Source organism: Parasteatoda tepidariorum, chromosome 9, assembly GCF_982258835.1.
Source record: "Parasteatoda tepidariorum strain Cologne lab strain chromosome 9, Ptep-v5.0, whole genome shotgun sequence".
Classification (NCBI taxonomy): Eukaryota; Metazoa; Arthropoda; class Arachnida; order Araneae; family Theridiidae; genus Parasteatoda; species Parasteatoda tepidariorum.
The window spans coordinates 47,011,160-47,033,873 of NC_141763.1; the positions used below are offsets into that span (position 1 = coordinate 47,011,160).

A 22,714-nucleotide genomic window follows, 5' to 3' on the forward strand; every position below is an offset into this window, starting at 1 on the left:
TAAAATGTCACATTTGTAAATAATACACTTTATAACAAAAAAATCGACGCACCAAGAAGAAGTTGTCTGATTGAAACGAAAATGATTAAAATTTCAGAACAATTGAATAATTTATTGCAGAGTTACAGTAGCAAGTTCAATAAGGTGTTGACCCGCCTCTAGCCTGGATACAAGCCTGGCTCTAGCCTGGCTCCCGGATGGTCTCTTGCTGTATTTCCTGCCAAATTCGATCCAATTGTCGAACGAGGTCATCAACATTCCGTGCCAGATGCAATCGCCTTCCCATCATATCCCAGACATGCACAATGGGAGAGAGATCTGGTGATCTGGCAGGCCAAGGAAGAGTTTGACAAGCTTGCAGACAGTTCATAGCAGCACGTGCCGTATGTGGTCTGGCATTGTCCTGCTGAAAAACCAGACTGGGACGCTGCAAAAGGAACGGTAGCAAAACAGGTCTTAGAATGTCGTCGACGTACAGCTGTGCAGTAAGTGTACCTCTAATGACGACCAAAGGGGTCCGGCTGTCAAAAGAAATGGCACCCCAGACGATAATGCCTTGTTGAGGGCCGGTGTGGCGTGCAATAGTGAAGGCAGGATCCCCCTCTGCCCTGTGCCCTGTGTGTCACCAAACACGTCTTCGATGATCGTCAGGACACAGTTGGAAGCGGAATTCGTCGCTAAAGACTATACGTCCCCAGTCGGCATCATTCCAGCCATATCTGTTCAAAACATTCATGCATACGAAATTTCAAAGCAGTCGGATAATTGCTTCTTGGTGCGTCGATTTTTTTGTTATAGAGCGTAGTCACAGAAAATTTAGTTCAAAATTTTGCCTTGGCATTTTGAACTATAATATCGTTCAAGTTTGCTCCAACTTTTATGAGTCGTTAATATGGATTTTAATTTAAAATAAACCATTGAACAGAAATCTAAACTTGCCTTATTTCCCAACTACATTTAACTTCATGTAAGGTTGGTGCAGATTTCTATGATCCAACAAGAATCATTATTTTTTTAACAAACCATTTCAGAGTTATACAAAATTATTCTATTTTAAAACCAATTGAAAGATTGTTTTAATTCCCTGTATAAATTATTAACTTTCCACCACACCAAGGACTTCAAAAAAGGATATTCAAGTTCACTGTAAAAAATTCGGGATCAAATTACAGTTTTGGCACTCAGGACACATCATCTAAAAAATCCATTTTAACCGTAAAATATACCATAATTTTTAAATATTTACTTAATTGGAATAATTCAGTGATTTTACTTTAAGTATTCCTGTAAAAGTTACAGTAAATCAGATTTTTTGTTCCGTAATATGTCCCTGTAAAAATTGATTTTACCGTTAAAAAAATATACAGGTACCCTGAGTGCCGATACTTTTTACAGTAATTTATTCTCGAATTTTTGAAAATGAAATTTGTGACAACTAAGTAATAATTTGACAATTTTAAGATCCATTTTAAGACAACACAACTAAAACCGAAATCTTACAGAATACATTTAAAGCTAAAGTATGAGTTAAACGTAAAATTTTATATACTGGTTCAAAGTTGAATCATAATATCGCTAATCTGAACCATAATGCGATTAAAATTTGATAAAGCGTTAACAAGGTGTTATATTGAACCTTGTTTTTGTTCAAGATGAATAATTATATATTTAATATTTGTACCATAACACGATGCAAAGTAGATGTATTTTTAATAAATTGTCAAATTGAAGGATGTTTCCATTCAAGTTGAATCAAAATGTCGTTTATATTTGTATCATAACACGGTGCATTTTTAATAAATTGTTAAATTGAAAGATGTTTTCATTCAAGTTGAATAAAAATGATGTTAATATTTGTACAATCAAATGATGCCAATTTGATTCAACTCTAAAAAAATTTACTTAATTATTAAAATTTCAGTTCAAGCTGAGCCGTAGAATCAAGTTTACGAAATGAATTAAAATGATACCCCATAGTAAAGTTGTAGAAAATTGTAACAATATTATGGTTCAATACGGTTTTAAATTTTTAACAGTGCATATTGTAAAAAATTACTAAAATTTACAATATTTCCGTTCTAGCTGAGCCGTAGGATCAAGTTTACGAAATGAATTGAAATGATACTCCATAGTATAGTTGCAGAAAATTGTAACAATATTATGGTTCAATACGGTTTTAAATTTTTAACAGTGCATATTGTAAAAAATTACTAAAATTTACAATATTTCCGTTCTAGCTGAGCCGTAGGATCAAGTTTACGAAATGAATTGAAATGATACCCCATAGTAAAGTTGTAGAAAATTGTAACAATATTATGGTTCAATACGGTCTTAAATCTTTAACAGTGCATGTTGTAAAAAATTATTAAATTGAACTATATATTTCAGTTCAAGCTGAGCCGTAGAATCAAGTCTACGAAATGAATTGAAATGATACTCCATAGTATAGTTGTAGAAAATTGTCACAATATTATGGTTCAATACAGTCTTAAATTTTTTACATTGCATATTGTAAAAAAATCTGGATCAAAGTACGGTAAAAATTACTGGCACCCTAAGTGAAGCATCCGTAAATTTTAGTGCCGCAATTTTTGCAGTTATATTCATTTAATTGCAGAGCTTGAATAATTTTGCTGTAAATATTACTGTAAAAATTACTGTGTATCAGATTTTGTTATTTTTTTCGTAAAATTTTACGGCGAAAATGGATTTTTCATTATAAAGTACTGGCACCCTGTGTTGTTATGGGCAGATTCAATATCGTTATAAAAAGGTTGTTTATGTAAGCTTAATGCGAAATTCGTAGAGCGTAAACTATTAATTAAATTTAACATTCTTTCAAGCTGGCGTAGTTTATTTTTCTAATCATTTATACTCCTTGTTGGATTTAATGATAGATGCTATTGCTGACATTTAAATCAATCATGCACTGCTATCTATGACCCGTGTGAAGAAATGCATCAAAGCCTAACAAGCATCGTTAGCACTACACTGGTAAAAATATTGATGTACTTTGAACCAAATTATAGTGCATATTTTTGCTACAACTTTTACATAGATTGGAATTATATTACTCTGCAAACTAACCCTTCAATAAATAAATTTAATGATACTATGACTCAAAATGAGTTAACATTTTAGTTACGATTGCAGAAAATTTGCCGGATGTTGTTCTGCAACAAAATTTGTGGTGGATTCCTTTTTAATTTCACTGTGCAGATAAAAAAAAATCCTAGTAAAATTACCGTACTATACGGTAAAGACATTTCTGGTAAAAAAAGAAAACAATTTTGGCTTATTAACTCAAAATATGCGGTATTTAAATCATTCATTTAGTAATTTTTCGATTCATATGTTAACGGCTTACCGGAAATTCTGGTTTTAAAAGTTATATTTCTTACTACCACATATTTAGTAAAAAATACAACACTGAAAAGAAAATTTAACCAAATAAATGGTTTTTATACCAAACTCTAAGGCATCCTGATGAAATTACTAAATTTAACCACATTTGCCAAAATTTGTTATACACTGTAAAACCATATTTTTATTGTTAATTTTACCAAAATCATTCCAAAACGTGTTGGGTTTTTTTCTGGTATTCCCAAGAAACGCTGTAAATTTTAGCCCATTCTAGTAGTTTTGACAACACATTTTTTCTCAATATAAATTCCTTTTCTTTAAACAAGTTATATTTTTAATCTACCATTAATTCCTGTATATTTTATTCATGCTTACTGTAAATTAATAACTTTTAACAGCCAAGAATCTAGAGTGCTCAAATTTCAACTGCAAGGCTATGTTTGGGGACAATAAGAAGATCAATCATCTTTTTACTAGTAAAATTTATTGTCATTTTATCGTCAAATTGAATTTATTATTTCTAAGATACCAATGATGCTATTTGCCTCTGCGTTCGTTGCTATTAAGTGGTTACTCTACTTGCTGAGCAAGCACTCTCCATCAATTTCACATAATTAAAATAAAACTAACCAAACTAAAATTAAGAAAATGATAAAATAAAATAAAAATATTAAGTACTGCATTTTTTTAGCAATCCAGAAAAGGGAAAATAATTATATTTTAGTCAAACCTAAAATAAAAAGGACGCTTCAGGGGGTGAGAATTTCCGGTTGTATAGACGAAAGTGGTGTGCTAATACGTCAATGCTAAGAAATTAATTAAGTTATAAAAAAAAAGGTTAAAGTCTAAAAAGTCTAAAAAATAGAAAATGATTTTATTTTGTTTAGCCTGAAATCTAAAACGTAAAATGCATGTCTTTCAAAAGATTAGGAAGCGATTTTCAATGGTAATGCGAAAGGTGATGCTATCTACGTTTTTATATTAATTCTGACAAAAACAAAACAATATTTTTTTTCTTTTTCTCTCCCTGTAAAAAAATTAGTATTTAAAGAAATTATTTATTTTCAGTGCAAAATATCTATATATAATTATAATATAAAATGTAATATTTTATTTTGCTTCAATTTAATGTAATGTTTTCTTTTTAATTTTATGTTTAATATATCTGAAATATATCAGACAGGAAACGCTCATCTGATAAACTATATATTATTTATAAATCAAAATTAGTTAATATCACTGTCTCACTAAAATAAATTTTGAAGATCGAAGTTTATGAAATTATAAAACTATATTTACCATCGTAATGTTCATAACTTTCACCTCCGCCTCCTCCTCCGCCTCCGCCTGTAATAATATAAATAAAATTAAAACTGCGAAATATAAATTTATAAAAAAAAAATTACAAATTTGTGTCTAAAAACGACGAATTTGTAACAATAAAATGAAAATTTGTGTGTCTGTATAAAATTTAAATCTTATAAAATTTCTGAAATTTGGTCTGAGGGTAATGTAGGCACTTTTATCCCCGGATGAAAAGATACGTTTGAAAAATGTAATTTTATTATTGGTTGTCATTACTTCCATGCAAATAGTGATAAGAATAAAACTACAAAATATTCTGTTTTATCAGAAATTTTGAAGATACCGTCATAGTTGCCTGCTAGTTTATAACTTCAGATTAATCGAAAAAGAAGTTTCGTGCGCGTTTTCATATATTTAATTGCATTTTATTCTCTACGTTAGGTAAACTAAAGTGGACCAAGCATCCAAGTTAGTATTTTTTAAGTTACATGAAACCACATGTTTATTTTGTTTATAGTTATGCGCTTAAAATGTGTTTCTGTAAAACTAAATAATTTAACATCAACGATAAATAACACAAAAAAAATAAGTAAATTTCAAATAAAAAGCAAAATTTTGGAAGAAATAATACTGATTCATTTAAGAGGAACATAAAATTATTATTATCACTAATGATTCTTAATTAATTTAAATAATAGTTCCTAATTGAAATAGAAAAAATAGGGTATGCACAAAAAAGCAAAATTGATGGAGATATAATACTGACTTGTTTAAGGGGAGCATAAAAAATCATCAAGCCATTATTAGTAATAATTATTCTTAATTAATTTTAATAATAAGTCCTAATTTAACTAGGAAAAAGAGGTATCTATTAAAAAGCAAAATTGAAGAGTAAATAATGTGTCTACTTCTCTACACTGCTAAAATTTTCATTCTAAAATTATGGTAAAATAACTGGCAGCTGTCTGTCCATCCGATTAACCGTAAAGTTTACGGTAAAGAACATTTTTTTTCCTTTATGGTTTTAAAACCATTTACAAAAGGTATGGTTATAAGACCATGAATATAAAACTATACGGTTTTTTAACCATTTCCAACTAGCATTTTTCAAAAATGTGAAGAAAAAAAATATTTAACTGGACATAGGAACTCGGCTTTTCGTAAGGTAAAGGGCATTAGAGAATGCCGGACACTGAAATTCTTCATGTGTTGAAGAGAATGGATGAAATAGTGTGGTGTCCACACTAGGACTCGAACTCCAGTTCTGCCGTTCATGAGATTGGCAGACAAGCCCGCTCGGCTATAATATGAACGCAGTTGCAAAGAGCTGAGCTTCATTAGGTTGTTCTAGTGGGTGTGATAAAATTCCGATTGTTTAACAGTATCCGGTGAAAGCAGTTAATAAACAGTTTTTATCAATCTTAACAGTTTGATTACCATTTTATTTATGGTTATTTGACTGCGTTGATTAAAGATGGTAAAATAACCATTCAATAAATTGTTTTTAACCATTTTTGCCGAGAGATTTCTAACAGTGTACTGGGTATTTATCACAAGCCAATAACCAATAATCCAACGCAATTATTTTCTTCGATAATCTCCGTCACCAAAAATTTCCATAAAAGATAAATTAGTAATAGTTGCAAAAAGGGTTTAGTAATAAAATATTGTGTAAGATTTTGAACAATTTTAAGCGTAGAAATGAGTAATGAAGATAAAAAAAAAATTGAATTGCTTTTTATTAATAGTTATATGATATTAGGTATAATAATTGTATGTTGTCATTACCTCCTGCCGCAGCAGCTGAGGCAGCAGCTGCACTATCCACACTACCTGGACCTGAACCTTAAAGAATAATTAGCATTATTTCAACATAAATAATTAGTCCCCTTGAAACAAGTTGATATTTTTAAAAATTTTGAGCTCCGAAAAATTATTTTAGTGTCCGAAGACACTTAATTTGTATAATAATTTTACTGAAATGACAATACGAAAAATTCTCTTAGTCCCTGATTTTGTATTTTTTTTTTTTTTTTTTTTTTTTTTTATAGTGTTGATTTTCTAAGACAAGTTTAACCCCTTCAGGATAGAATAAAATATCGATCAATATCGATACAGTAAAGTATCGATAGAGTAAAGTATCGATCAATTCTCTATTCATGGTTCTACTCATTTTATTTATTTTACCCAAATTTGACTTTACGGCTACCAATCTGCAACTCAGTAGCCTTGTAATTTTGAGCGCATCCGGAAGACAAGAGAACTCCTGGATCAAACATAGGGACAATTTCCCGTTCGTGGAAGATTTTTTTGCTAAAACTAATCCTCATTTGTGTTGCATGGAGACGAAAACCACGAAAACATTCCACAGCTAGGAATTGATCTCATGCCGGGGATGACCTACAAAGCGGGAATAGCAACATTTTAAGTACGCAGTAATTTCCATATTTCATCCTTGTTTGCGATATATTAAAATTGAAAATATTTGAAAAATGTGAAACACCGTTCACTCGCATTGCTATTTTAATATTAAATATGTATATTTGCTTATAAAAACAAGCTGACTATAACGAAAATTCCATTCGATATTCTGAATTATCGCTGTAATGGATTTTTAAAGTATTTATCCGTTAAATTTTTATAGTTTACGGTAATACAGACCTATATATTCTCTGAAACGTTGAAAAATTATGAAGCAATTTTGTCACCACTTTTAATTTAAAGAAAGTAAAATGTAAGACACCATTCACTCGCATTGTTATTTTAATATTAAATATGCAGATTCGCTTATAAAAACAAGTTGGCTATAACGAAAATTCCATTCGATATTCTGAATTATCGCTGTAATGGATTTTTATAGTATTTATCCGTTAAATTTTTATAGTTTACGGTAATACGGGCCAATATATTCTCTGAAACGTTGAAAAATTATGAAGCAATTTTGTCACCACTTTTAATTTAAAGAAAGCTTTGTTCTAATTTTAGGACAGTTCCGACTTGTGACCTAAATTTAAGAGAAGAAATATTCTTAGCACCCAAACAAAAATTTGCCACTTCTTTTTTTTATTTATTTTTTTATCATTGTTTGTCACTACGACCTTCAAAGAGTTTCTCTAAATATTAGTTTATAAACATTCTAAGATTACAAAAATTAATTTTTTAAATTTTAATATTGAAACTACTTACCTCCTGCTGGCACTAAAAATAATTAGTATAATGGTTTTTAATAATATTTTTTTATCAAAAATATAAACTTAAATACATAAAAATATTTTTTTATGTAGTACAATCTATGCATAATATAAATTATATAAATTCAATCAATAAAAAATTTATAAATATGCTTTATAATATGAATATGGATAATTATGCTTTAATGCTTAAACATCTGTCAGTTGTTGCATTAGTTTTTAATAATACAGTGAGACCTGTTTTTGTGCGGTCCTTTTTTATGCGATTTTTTTTGTGCGAATTATTTTTATGCGGTATATGAATCTTAACGGTGTTAGCACCAGTTTAAAGTTTCCTATCAATGTGTGCATGTTGTGGACGAACTCTGATTACGTGGTCTCCTTGACAACGATGTATCTGAACTTCGCGATGCTCTGTTTATTTACTTTCATTAGTTCATTTATTATCGTCAACTCCATTTTCTCTTCTGTTTAAAATTTATTCTGCGCTAAACAAGTTGAAGTAAATCAGTAAAAAATCGTTTGCTGTGTTAAAATATTTAGTATTTTAAAATTAAACCGTTTAAATTCTCGTCTGCGTGTATCTCAAATACTATACGCTTCGTATTCAGAGTTTTATACACGATTCATTTGATTAAGGATTCATTTTATAGTGAGATTAAAGGTAAAAAAAATAATTACTTTTGTTTCTATTTATATGTAGTTTTTATGATTTTTATTTTATTTTATCTGATCGCTGACTTTATGGTACCAAAAAATAAATCAATTGAAATCCTATCTTCAAGCGATTTTCAACCAATTCATTCCAAGAAGATGCGCGTTTTGGATTACGACGAGTAGCAACAAACTATTTAATGTATAATTTGAAAACTTCTACATGTATATGTACAGTGAAGAATTAAATATTTTTAAAATTTCTTTAGGTCTAATTTAATTATTTAATTCTATTGAAAGCATTCTCTTATCTATTTCATAAATCATTGATGTATTTTCTGAGTCCGACTTTTTTTATTCTGTCCCTATCAACCGCATAAAAAAAGTTTTTGGTGGTATATGGTACAAACTTGTTTATTACATGTCTGAATTTATAAAATTTTCGAATTTAAATTCTGCTTCTGTTTTTTTAAGCCGAATTCGAATTCGTCTATTCTCTCTGTGTTATGAGTATGTTTGATTTACGAACTCATTTTATTTTAAGTGGGTGTTATTAGTGTGGTATTAAGTATTATTAGTGTGGGTATGCAACCTAAACTAATTGTTTTTACTCTTTACTCTAAATTGCATCTTAATAGCATTGCAGACTTTTACGTGTATCATATCTTCTTGTTATTATAAATTTTAGCACTACGAAATACCAAAAGTGGGACCAAATACTTTACATTAAAAGCTATGAAAAGACACATTTCTAATATTTTAATACTTTTAACTCCACAGAGTTGTACAAAATGTCTGTGGCACATCAATAAACCTCGTTGGTGTAAAAATGTTATGCACCATTTTTCGTGTAAAGATACGTTAAAAAATTTTTACAGTGTAGAGGTAAGTAACCATGTCTTAACAACGATATATGTAGAAAAATTTAGAATTATTAGTAAAGATGTTCTACAACCTCATTCCTGAATCTAAATCTGATGTTTTGCTAGCAATAAAGGCGGTATAAAAGCTTTTAAGCCTCGCCTTCATTACTAGTGATTCGTTGAATTTCTAAAGCGCTTTCTTCATTTACGTGTTAATTTGAGAAACTCGAGATTACTTATTTATAAAAAAATTTATTTCAGTTCTGAACATGCAGCATTGAAAGATATATTAAGGACACATTGCAAGGGACATTCTGCAAAGTTAAAATAATTTTAAAATACATGTACTTACCCCACTTCCTTATGATTGTCATTTTACGCCCTGAAAGAAAAAAAAATTAAAAGTTTATGGCATGTATATTTTTACTCGTGAAAAATAAAATACATCGTAGAAAACCGATATCTTTGGAAACTCAAAACATAAATATAGCATCTTTCATATCTGTAATTTTGAAATTATTGAAAATGTTGATGTTAATATTCATTCGTGTAACTTGAGTTTAATTTTTCTTCAGTTAATTTTTTTTCAGTTTTCATAAAATATGGTGAAAGAAAATATGGTAAATTTTCCACTTCATGATTTGTTAAATATTCTAAAAACAGCTATATGTTTAAAAATTCGCTTATTTTTGCTAATTAAAACACCTATATTAAAAAAACTGTATCTTATATCTTGCGTTGCGTGTTTTTTTACTGCTCAACTAAAAAATATGATTTTGTGAAGTATACAAAGATGAATATTCTTCATGACATGACATATAAACTAATCTATGAAATAAAACTATGTTAAAATAAAATATTTTAGAAGAATTCGAGGTTACTTTTTTAGAATCTTAAATATTGCAATCCATTTAAGACTCAAGATGAAACATAGGTTTTAAACAGATTGCTTTGAATTTTAAATCTATTCAAATATAGGAAATAAACCATAAAATGAAGTTTGATGTCATATATTTAAGACATTTTACTAGAAAATATCTTTCCATAAATACATTTCAATATTCTTTAATTTTTTGTTCCAAAAAGTCGATATCAGTCTTTCTAGAAAAAAAAACTGTAAATGTAATAAATTACATAACTTACCACCATTGTTGGACCATTGCTGCGGCGGACCTCTGTTTCCTGAAAAAGCATTTAATTAAAAGATTTCGTAAGAATGCTTTAATTTAAATTTCTTTTAAAATATTTTTGTGCAAATACCCATGCGATAAAATTATAAACTACACCGAAGAGCCATTACATGATGACCACCCTGCTAATAACATGTAGGATCACCTTTACCCCTCAAAACTGCTAGCACCCGCCGTGGCATTGATTCCGCAAGGTGCTGATAGACAGTCTGAGGTATCTGGTACCAAGCGCTCACCAACTGGTCCTGCAATTCCCTCACATTGTGAGGGGGTAGCGTGGCAGCACAAATTTGGTTTTCCAAGTAGGACCACAAATGCTCTATTGGATTAAGGTCAGATGAATTTGGGAGCCAAGACATGACTTGATAGTCACTGGAATGTTCCTCGAACCAATCCATATTCGACCCTTATGACATGGTGCACTATCCTGTTGGTAAACACCATCCCCCGCAGGAGAAACTGTTGCCATGAATGGGTGAACCTGGTCTGCAACTATGTTCAAGAAGCTTACAGACGTCAGGTATTGTTCTATGAGGATTATGGGTCCTAATGTGCCACATGAAAACATTGTTCCTGGGCGAGAAACCATGAAAACCTGGGCGAGTCCATTGTTATAGATGGAGGGTGGTCATAATGTAATGGCTCTTCGGTCTATATATACTCACACTTGTGGTCTATGACGTCAACGCCAACTGATCTTTATCAGCAAAATGGCGCATTAGAATTGAGCAAAGTTTCTCTACATAAGTTAGAAAGTTAATTAAAGATAAATACATTGCGTATTGCGCATGGAATTAATTAAAATATAATTTTTTCTCAAGTACCTCTTTTACTTAACTTAGATTTATTATTTGATTATGTATTTTATAGTAACCGTGATATATTTTTGTTTTGTGTATCTAGCAACTTCGATGCATACTTAGTTTGTTTACGTTCCACGTGACTTCGTGACTGTCCTTATGTTAGGTCTCTGTATAAATATATAGTGAAATAATTGAAATATTTGAGAAAGATTCTTTGTGGAAGAATTTGGAATGTGTCACTTAATGGAGTTCATATATTGCTCAACTGAAAAATACGATTTTGTTAAATATACAAGGATCAATATTCCTCATGACATTTATATAACCAATCTATGAAATAAAACCATATTAAAATAAAATATTTAAGAAGAAGTCGTGGTTGCTTTTTTAGAATTTTAAATATTGCAATCATTTCAACATTTAAGATGAAGCATAAATTTTAAATAAATTTAAATATGGGAATTAAACCATAAAATGAAGCTTGATGTCATATACTTAAGACATTTAACTAAAAAAATATCATTCTATAAATGCATTTCAATATGCTTCAATTTTTTGCTCCAAAAAGTCGGTATCAATCTTTCTGGAAAAAACTGTAAATGCAATAAATAAGTTAACTTACCATAAGCTTATTAACTGTATTATTTAACATATATTATTTAACTTACCATTGTTGGACCATTGTTGCGGCGGAGGACCTCTATTTTCTGAAAAAGCATTTAATTAGAAGATTTCGCAAGAATGCTTTAATTTAACTTTCTTTCAAAATATTTTTAGGTTAATACTCGTACAACAAAATTATAAATTCTGTTTATTACGTAGTTGTATCAAATATAGATGAGACTTTTCAATAGCAGCAGACCATTTTTAATATCATTGTTGTGACAATAATAAAACTTTATCTGAAGATTCGAAATAAATTGTCGAACAGAGTTCAGTTCCTTCTAATTTCTTTTTTTTTATTAACTTGAATCATGAGTGAGAGTAATGTTCCATACTCACACACGTGACCTATGACGTCAGCTCCAGCTGATCTTTATCAGGAAAATGGCGTGTTAAAATTCATTCTTTTACTTGACTTAGATTTATTATTTGTGTATGTATTTTATTGTAACCGGGTTATATTTTTGTCTTGGGTATCTGACAACTTCGATGCATAATTAGTTTGTTTATATTCCACTTAGCTTCATGCCTGTCTTTGAGTTAAGTCACTGTGTAAATATATAGTGAAATAATTGAAATCTTTGAGATAAATTCTTTGTGAAGGAATTTAGAATGTGCCACTTAAGAGAGTTGATACTTGAGAGGCTTGGCTTACTCGAAATTGAATGGAAAGAGCAGTTGCTAACGTAAACACATGCCACGCTTCAACAACCAATCAGGATCGAGATACCCACACTACGTCACTTGCAGGTATCCCATTAAAGTTTTAAAGAGAGAAAATGTCGAACTTACTGAAATTTTGCTCAGATTACAAACACAGTTCTGCAATGATACCCTGTCGTGGGCTCAAGTATGAAAATGGCACAAGTAGGTCTAAATAGGTCTGCGAAGAAATTGAAAATTGCAACCGCGCTCTTCAATCAAGAATGAGTCTTATGACAGTGAAAATTGACCAAAATCGTGACCTTATTCATAATGACTAACAAAGTAAAGTTTGAAAAAATAGTGCTATAACAGAAATGAGTTATAGAAGATGGCAAATTATAATTCATGTTGATTTGAAGTATCGAAAAATCTCAGAGAGGTGAGTTTCTAAAATTTTGATCACAAATCAAAATGACGCGATAAAAGACATTTGTCAAAGATTATTTAGTTGCTATGAAGCAGAAATAGATAAATTTTGAAGTTTTCTCCTACATTCATTAGATTTATTTAAAGAATATTCATTTTTGACTCGAACCATAACTTTGTAATGAATCTAGTGTGCATCACTACACCTCTGAAACAAAGCCTTCCAATGTGCAACTGAATTTGCTCTATTCAAGGCAAAATCTCGGTTATTTGCGGATGAGGTACTCACGAGCGCTTTCTGGAACTCACGTTTCTTTTAGGATTGATGAACAATAAATACAAATTATTATTGTGAACTTTAAAAGAAAATCAAATCAGCCCATCAGACCGAAAGACGTGGCATGTCGATTTTCAACTGATACATTTTGTCGATTTTCAACATTTTACGCGACTGATACCGGTTTGTACTTGTTTACGTTCGTGTATCAATTGGTGAAATTAGACGATATATAATACAAATTCGAAGATTGGATAAATTTTACGATATATTATATAAATATAGAATATTTATCATATCACTTAGTATGTTAGTATATTATCATAATTAGACCAAATTATTAGACGCGCTGTAGTTTTTTAATAATTACATGTTTTACACGAGTTTGTTTGCTATACTTTTATATTTAAACATACATGTAATGGGTTTATATTCAGGAGATTCTTTTTGTACTTCCTAATTGTATTTTTTTAGCGTATTGCATTACAATGTTAACTAATTGATACACGAAAATAAATAGGTGCAATCCAGTCTCAGCTGAGTAAAAGCAATAAAGCTGTATACTATCACCTGATAATTAAAATTTTACATAGAATCTTATAGTGCGTCTAATAATTTGGACTGCATATTGCTTTAAATCTGTGAAATAAGCCTTAAAATGAGACTTGCCATCATATATTTCAAACATTTAGCTAGGTAATATCTCTCTATTAAATAGTTCTAACTTGAGTTAATTTTTCTGTCCGAAACAATTGATTTCTGTTTCTCTGAAGAAAAAATATTTGGAAATGTCATAAATTAGTTCACTCACCATAAGCTGGACCATTGTTATAGTTATTTCCACCGCCTTGAGCTGCAAAAGTATTAAGTTTTCGTAAGAATGCTTTAATATAAATTTCTTTTAAAGCACTTTTGTAATAAAACTTATATAACAAAATTATGAACTAAATTCTTGCATTGCAAAAAAATATGTTAAATTAACAGTAAAAAGCTGTAAGCTGATGCGCCATTATAGAACCGTTTATCACACCAAAAATTACTGTTATTTAAAAACAGACGCTTGTTTTTAAAGCAGGTAAGTACTGTTATTTAAACAAACTCTGTTATTTTAGCAAATAAATTTTGTTATTTTAACAAAAACACTCTGTCATTTTAACAAGGAAATCTGATACTTTAACAAAACAAAACTTTATAAAACATATATGACTACATTTTCATAACCGTCGTTGAACAGCCGACCCTATCTTTGGGTTCACGATTTCTAATGCTCAACTCCGTAGCCTTATAATTTTAGAACCCAATCCAGAAGAAAAGGGAACTTTTGGATCAAGTATTGGAAGCATTGTCTTCGTGGAGGACTTTTTCATGGAGCTAACCCGCATTTTCGTTACATGGAAAGGTAGACCACGATAACCTGCCACGGTTAGCCTGATGGCAAAGGGACTCTAACTCTTGATCCGTCTACCACTGAGGATATTTCACGTCATCACTGTGGTCAGTGCGCGAACCGGATACGGAGTCGTATCGACCAGCCATCGACGGTATTCGAACCCGGTTTACCTCGTTGTGAACTCTGTTCTCTGAGCCACGACAACTCACAGGGCTGGTCATGAAGGAAAATCAGAAACTATCTATATCTTAAAAGTCTTACTTATTGAAATTATATTTAAATGTAAAAATGTTTAAAAATATATTGGCCAGTCCTTATGAAAATGTCCGGCAATTTAACTTACCGAAAAATTATACCTCAAAACAGATAATAATCAGAGAGATTATCAGTTCGACAATGAAGTCGAGTCGTAATTTTACTTATACGATGTTCAAAACCTTAAAACAAATATTCTGAAAAGTAAGAGCAAGTATAGAAAGTAATCTTAAAATTATTTGAAAAAGGATTAAGTTACCTAACGGTATACAAAATATGGCAAAAACTAGAATTTGATTTAACAGCTTTAATACGTTTATGATTAGAGAAAAAAAATTTTGTGAAAAAAAAACTGTTTTAAACCGTCAAACATACGATAAAAATATGTAAAGATAAACAACAATATCTTGCAGCACGTGGATAACGATTAGAAATTGACAAAATTCTGTATTTATTTTTAAATAGTTTTTTCTGTTAAAAAAAATATATATATTTTTGTAGAATTTACGATTATTTTTTACAGTATGCATATAATAGCTAAGATAAGAACGTTGCAAATTGAAACGTGAACAACGTGGAAAAAAAATACAGTTTTAAACCGTTAAACATACAGTAAAAGTATGTAAAGATAAACCGCAATATCTTGCAGAGCGTGGAAAACGATAAAAAAACAGACAAAAATCTGTATTTATTTTTTAATTGTTTTTTCTATTAAAAAATATATATATTTTTGTAGAATTTACGATTATTTTTTACTGCATGCATATACTAGCTAGAATAAAAACGTAACAAATTGAAAATGAACAGCGTGAAAAAAATACAGTTTTGAATTGTCAAACATACAGTGAAGGTAAAGATAATCTGTAATATCTTGCAGCGCGTCGATAACGATAAAAAAAAACAGACAAAATCTGTATTTATTTTTAAATAGTTTTTTTCTGTAAACAAATATATATTTGTGTGGAATTTGCAATTATTTTTACAGTATGCATATACTGGATAAGATAAAAAAAACGTTACAAATTGGTTTCTAATATTATTTAACAAAATTCTTATTATATCCAGCTTTTTGACATATTTTTATGTATATAAAATCAGGAGCTATTGAACTTTTATTCACTGTTGCAACTAACAAAATTTTCCATTAATGAAGAAACTAAAATAATGTTTGTAAACAGCATTATGTTTAAAATGTAACCATAATTGCAAAGTATTTATTGGCAATGTCTGTTATTTTTAAAATGCGATTTTGAAAACTGTATACTACTCACCTATAGCAGAAGCAGCTGCCGCCGACCTTCCACCTCCACCTCCGCCATTTCTTCCTCCTATAGAGAAATAATTAAGTAAGAAACTAAAAGTAAAGCTTATAATAGTAAGAATAGAATAGTTTAAAACAATAAGATTATAATAAAACCATAAGCAAAAAACAAGCACAAATGAAAGTACTTAAATGGCATACTGTAGTTTCAGTTCTAAAAGCCTTCCTTAGTGCCTAAATACGAAATGACGGTAGAGAAAGTAGATAGATTAACATGTGAAAAGTAGTTTAACCAATAGGGACAGAGGAACAAGCTTGAACAACAAAACAAAGAGAGATATGAGAAGCAAGGGTGAGATGATTTGACGTGTGATTAAATTAAATGGACTTCCAAATCTTTGGAAACGTTGAGATATTAGAAAGTCCTTTAACTAAATTATTAGAAAAAATAGAATAGTTTGAAATAACAAGAATATAATAGTTTGAAATATCTCTTAGAGATGAAAGGTTTAAATTATGGCATTTATACTGTAGCAAAGTAGAAGTAAGTATTCTTTAGAATACAGGCGTTTCATGCATTGTCGGTAAATATTTAATAGGTCTCCTTGATAGCAGTACATCATTTTAAAAAATATTATTCCAATTATACCAAAATTATTCTAAATAATTTTACTGATTCTGTATTTCTGCTTCTGCTGAACATTTACAAAAAGACATGGAAAATGGAGACGCAAATGTTATCCAGAACACAGTGTTGCAAATCATACGAACTAGACAGCAAGCGTAAATCACCTTTCAAGTTTTTATTTAACTGAATTTACACACACGCTTCACATTTACAAACAGAAGATAATCTAAGTTCTTGCAAGATGGTTTAAATAATATTCGAGAAACATCCTGCGAATATTCGAGATGCATCTTCGAGATACATCCTTCAATATATATTACATGTTTACACATACATGATTACAATAATTATATGTTTTACACGAGTTTATTTGCAATACTTTTATATTTAAACATAAGTGTAATAGGTTTATATTCAGGAGATTTTTTAATGTACTTCCTATTTGTATTTTTTTAACGTATTGCATTACAATGTTAACCAATTGATATTCGACAATAAATAGGTGCAAACCGGTTTCCGCCAAGTAAAAACAATAAAGCTGCAGGGTATCACCTGATAGTTAAAATTTTACATAATATCTTATAGTGCGTCTAATAATTTGGACTGCATACTGCTTTAAATCTGTGAAATAAGCCTTAAAATGAGACTTGCCATCATATATTTCAAACATTTAGCTAGGTAATATCTTTCTATTAAATAGTTCTAACTTGAGTTAATTTTTTTGTCCGAAACAATTGATTTCTGTTTCTCTGAAGAAAAAATATTTGGAAATGTCATAAATTAGTTCACTCACCATAAGCTGGACCATTGTTATAGTTATTTCCACCGCCTCGAGCTGCAAAAGTATTAAGTTTTCGTAAGAATGCTTTAATATAAATTTCTTTTAAAACACTTTTGTGTTAAAACTTATGTGACAAAATAATAAACTAAATTCTTACATTGCAAAAAAAATATGTTAAATTAACAGTAAAAAACTGTTAGCTGATGTGCCATTATCGAACCGTTTATTACACCAAAAATTACTGATATTTAAAAACAGACGCCTGTTTTTAAAGCAGGTAAGTACTGTTATTTTAACAAACTCTGCTATTTTAGCAAATAAATTCTGTTATTTTAACAAAAACACTTTGTCATTTTTGCAAGGAAATCTGATACTTTAACAAAACCAAACTTTAAAAAACCAAACTTTATAAAACCAAACTTTATGAAACCAAACTTTATAAAACAGATATGACTACATTTTGTTAACCGTCATTGAACAGCAGACCCTATTTTTGGGTTTATGACTTCCTATGTTCAACTCCGTAGCCTTGTAATTTTGGAACCCGATCCAGAAGACAAGGGAACTTTTGGATCAAGTATTGAGAGATATTTGCCTTCGTGGAGGAATTTTTTCTGGAACTAACTCACATTTTCGTTGCATGGAGAAGTAGACCACGAGAACCTGCCACGGTTAACCTGATGTCAAAGGGACTCTAACTCTTCATCCGTCTACCACTGAGGATATTTCACGTCATCACTGTGGTCAGTGTGCGAACCGGATACGGAGTCGTATCGACCAGCCATCGACGGTATTCGAACCCGGTTTACCTTGTTGTGAGCTCTGTTCTCTGAGCCACGACAGCTCACAGGGCTGGTCATGAAGAAAAATCAGAAACTATCTTTATCTTAAAAGTCTTACTTATTAAAATTATATGTAAATGTAAAAATGTTTAAAAATATATTGGCCAGTCCTTATGAAAATGTCCGGCAATTTAACTTACCGAAAAATTATATCTCAAAACAGATAATAATCAGAGAGATTATCAGTTCGACAATGAAGTCGAGTCATAATTTTACTTATACGATGTTTAAAACCATAAAAAAGTTACTGAAAAGTAAGAGCAAGTATAGAAAGTAATCTTAAAATTATTTGAAAAAGGTTGAAGTTACCTAACGGTATACAAAATATGGCAAAAACTAGAATTTAATTTGACAGCTTTAATCCGTTTATGATAAGAATAAAGTTGTTTTGTGAAGAAAAAAAAAGCAGTTTTAAACCGTCAAACATACGGTAAAAATATGTAAAGATAAACGGCAATATCTTGCAGCGCGTGATATCGCGATTAAAAATAGGCAAAATTCTGTATTTATTTTTAAATAGTTTTCTCCATTGAAAAAAAATATGTATTTTTGTAGAATTTACAATTATTTTTACAGTATGTATATACCAGCTAAGATAAAAACGTTACAAATTGAAACGTGAGCAACGTGAAAAAAAATACAGTTTTAAACCGTCAAACATACGGTAAAAGTATGTAAAGTTAAACTGCAATATCTTGCAGAGCGTGGATAACAATAAAAAAATATTTATTTATTTATTTTTAAAAAGTTCTTTCTGTAAACAAATATGTATTTTTGAGTATGTAAAGTTAAACTGCAATATCTTGCAGAGCGTGGATAACAATAAAAAAATATTTATTTATTTATTTTTAAATAGTTCTTTCTGTAAACAAATATGTATTTTTGAAGAATTTACAATTATATTTTACAGTATGCATATACAAGCTAAGATAAAAACGTTGCAAATTGCAACGTGAACAACGTGAAAAAAAAAAAACAGTTTTAAGGCGTCAAACATACGGTGAAAGTATGTAAAGATAAACTGCAATTTCTTGCAGAGCGTCGATAACGATAAAAAAACAAGCAAAGATCTGTATTTATTTTTAAATAGTTTTTTTCTATAAACAAATGTGTATTTGTGTGGAATTTACAATTATTTTTGACAGTATGCATATAGCTAAAAAAGGTAAAAATAAAAAACGTTAGATAAAAAACGTTACAAATTAGTTTCTAATATTATTTAACAAAATTCTTATTTTACCTACCCAGCTTTTTGACATGTAATTTTGTATATAAAATCAGGAGCTATTGAACTTTTATTCACTGTTGCAACTAATAAAATTTTCCATTAATGAAGAAACTAAAATAATGTCTGTAAACAGCATTATGTTTAAAATTCAACTATAATTGCAATGTATTCATTAGCAATGTCTGTTATTTTTAAAATGTGATTTTGAAAACTGTATGCTACTCACCTACAGCAGAAGAAACCGCAGACGCTCCACCTCCTCCTCCGCCATTACCTCCTCCTATAGAGAAATAATTAAGTAAGAAACTAAATGGTAAAGAAGAAAAAATAATTCGAATATCGTACAAATATAACCGACAAAGTTTATAATAGTAAGAATAGAATAGTTTAAAATAATAAGATTATAATAAGCCATAAGCAAAAAACAAGCACAAATGAAAGTACATTAATGGCATTCTAAAGTTTCAGTTCTAAAATTCTCAGTATCTAAGCACCAAATGACGGTAGAGAGAGTAAAGAGATTAACACGTGCAATCTAGTTTAACCAATAGGGACAGAGGAACAAGTTTGAACAACAAAACAAAGAGAGAGATGAGAAACAAGTGTAAGAGGATTTGACGTGTCCAACAGATTAAATTAAATAGGCTTCCAAATCTTGGGAAACGGTGAGATATTAGAAAGTCCTTTAACTTAAATATTAGAAAAAATAGAACAGTTTGAAATAGCAAGAATATTATAGCTTGAAATACCTCTTAGATATAAAAGGTTTAAATTATGGCATTTATACTGCAGCAAAGTAGAAGTAGGTATTCTATGGAATGCAGGCATTGTCGGTAAATATTTAATAGGTCTGCTTGATAACATGATTTTAAAAAATGACAGTACATGATTTTAAAAAAAAAATTATTCCAATTATACCAAAAATTATATTAAAATTATTCTAAATAATTTTACTTATTCTGTATTTCTGCTTCTGCTGAAAATTTACAAAAGGACATGGAAAAATGGAGTCGCAAATGTTATTAGGAGCCGCTATACTGTGTTGCAAATATTATACGTACTAGACAACAAGTAGAAATCATCTGTCTTGATTTTATTTAACTGACTTTACACACACGCTTCTCATTTACAAACGGAATATGTTCTAAATTTTTGCAAGACTGTTTAGATAATATTCGAGAAACATCTGTAAAATGTCTGGTGTCATTATATGTTACCACTAAAGCTCAAACGATGTTAATATGTACATTTTCTTGCTGATCTGCAGACCGACTAGGGTAATCCGATAAAGTGCAGAATCCGCAATTTACTTGGATTTGTATTAATGGTGTCCGGATCGTTAAAACTGTAAAATTTGATTCTCTCTTAAAACTGTATCGTTCTTGTCACCGTTGCCAACCGATCCTTAAAAAATTTCTGTAATAGTTGCCAACGAAAAGAAAATGCAAGTGAAAAAATTAAGGCGAAAAAATAAGAGAAACCACGGTAGCGGAGCAGACTTCCTGACGTCGTTTTCTTCATCAATCATTGTCTTCTTGACGAAGAGCGTTCTGTTTTGGTCGCTCAAAACATGTTGAACTTTATTTGACTTATACTGTGAAATAAGAAGAAATTATCATTGCTTGTATCACGCTTATTTTTAAAGCAAATTTTTCAATTTTTATTTCGGAAAGTATATAATCTCTTTTTATCTCATGAACCTATGATTATATAAACAAATGCGTGGTATTATAGTCCTTTAGACCAGTGTTCCCCAACCCCCGGTCCACGGACCGGTACCGGTCCGTGGATCAAGTGGTACCGGATCGCCCACTTCATTGAAACTGAATTTAAATTCCTAGGTTTATACCCCAAATTAAAAATATCTGTGTTCCATTAAGATTTTATTTGTTTAAAAGAAAGGGGTCCTGAAGGTAGTGACATAATTTTTTTAATGTTTTAAAATGATTACCCCCAGATGGAATCGTCTCATTGCAAAGAAACAATCTCGGGGTTCTCATTGATTTAACATTCTAGTAAGTTAAAATCTTAAATCACTTTATATTTATTTTTTGGGGTAACTGTATTTTATTTTTAAGTCATGTTTAAATAAAATTCAATTAAAATTAATAAATCAAAATTATCTAAAATCTGAACAATCAACGCCCCCCCCCTCCCCAGCAGGCCGCGGGAAAATTATCAAACGTTGACAGGTCCGCGGTGATAAAAAGGTTGGGAACACTGCTTTAGACCATACATAAATTATTATTGCCTTAGTAGCATTATATTTTTAGGAAAAATTTACTTTAATTAATTAATTAATTAAATATTAAGTAATCGTTCATTTATTAATTGTTCGATTGATTAATTAATTGTAGATTAATTAATTAATAATTATTAATCAAATATTACTTTTCTTTAATTAATGTAGTCAGTTAAAAATGATATTTTATTAATCAAACTTTTGAATCTTACCAAAGAATGCTGCAATAAAAAATCATTCAATTATTTATTTTATTGATAATAGCACTTTCAGTAAATTAATAGTGAAATTTATTCAATAAAATTCTGAATAAAACATAAGTTAACAAAACAAAATTTTGAATTCTCTTAACAATCCCGTGTTAGTTCTTAGATATTATTAAGGTAGAAAAAATCAGTCAAATATAATAAATATATTAAATGTCTAAATAATACTTACGCCATCGACCTGTAAAATAAAAGGAATTAATTACTAAGGGTATTATTTACTAATTATACATTGTGAACACGTATTACGTTTTGTGAACATTAAAAATAAAAGCAAATGATTTGAAAAAAAAGTAATTACTTATAAATTTAAAAAACACTCTTCTTCATATAAAAATATATATTTAAGTTTTTTCTTAAACCATTGCATATTAGCAATCTTGATTTAATTTATATTTGCATATGTTGTGAGCACTTATTAAATAGTAGAGTTTGCCCTAA

At 29.8% G+C, this 22,714-nt stretch overlaps 1 protein-coding gene across 1 annotated transcript in view; it reads right to left on the reverse strand.

The window, feature by feature from the left end:
- The window catches only part of LOC107456163 (uncharacterized), a 37,132-nt gene extending 17,005 nt beyond the window's left edge, over nucleotides 1-20,127 (reverse strand). The window contains exons 1-10 of the mRNA XM_087151721.1: nucleotides 19,992-20,127; nucleotides 17,708-17,749; nucleotides 16,297-16,353; nucleotides 14,192-14,233; nucleotides 12,038-12,076; nucleotides 10,520-10,558; nucleotides 9,729-9,758; nucleotides 7,855-7,866; nucleotides 6,457-6,513; nucleotides 4,663-4,710 (exon numbers count right to left, since the gene is read on the reverse strand). Of these exons, the coding sequence (XP_087007847.1) occupies nucleotides 4,663-4,710; nucleotides 6,457-6,513; nucleotides 7,855-7,866; nucleotides 9,729-9,750 (139 nt within the window). The 5' untranslated portion in view covers nucleotides 9,751-9,758; nucleotides 10,520-10,558; nucleotides 12,038-12,076; ... (2 more) ...; nucleotides 17,708-17,749; nucleotides 19,992-20,127. The remainder of the gene's footprint in view (nucleotides 1-4,662; nucleotides 4,711-6,456; nucleotides 6,514-7,854; nucleotides 7,867-9,728; nucleotides 9,759-10,519; nucleotides 10,559-12,037; nucleotides 12,077-14,191; nucleotides 14,234-16,296; nucleotides 16,354-17,707; nucleotides 17,750-19,991) is intronic.
- Between the last annotated feature and the right edge of the window lie 2,587 nt (nucleotides 20,128-22,714).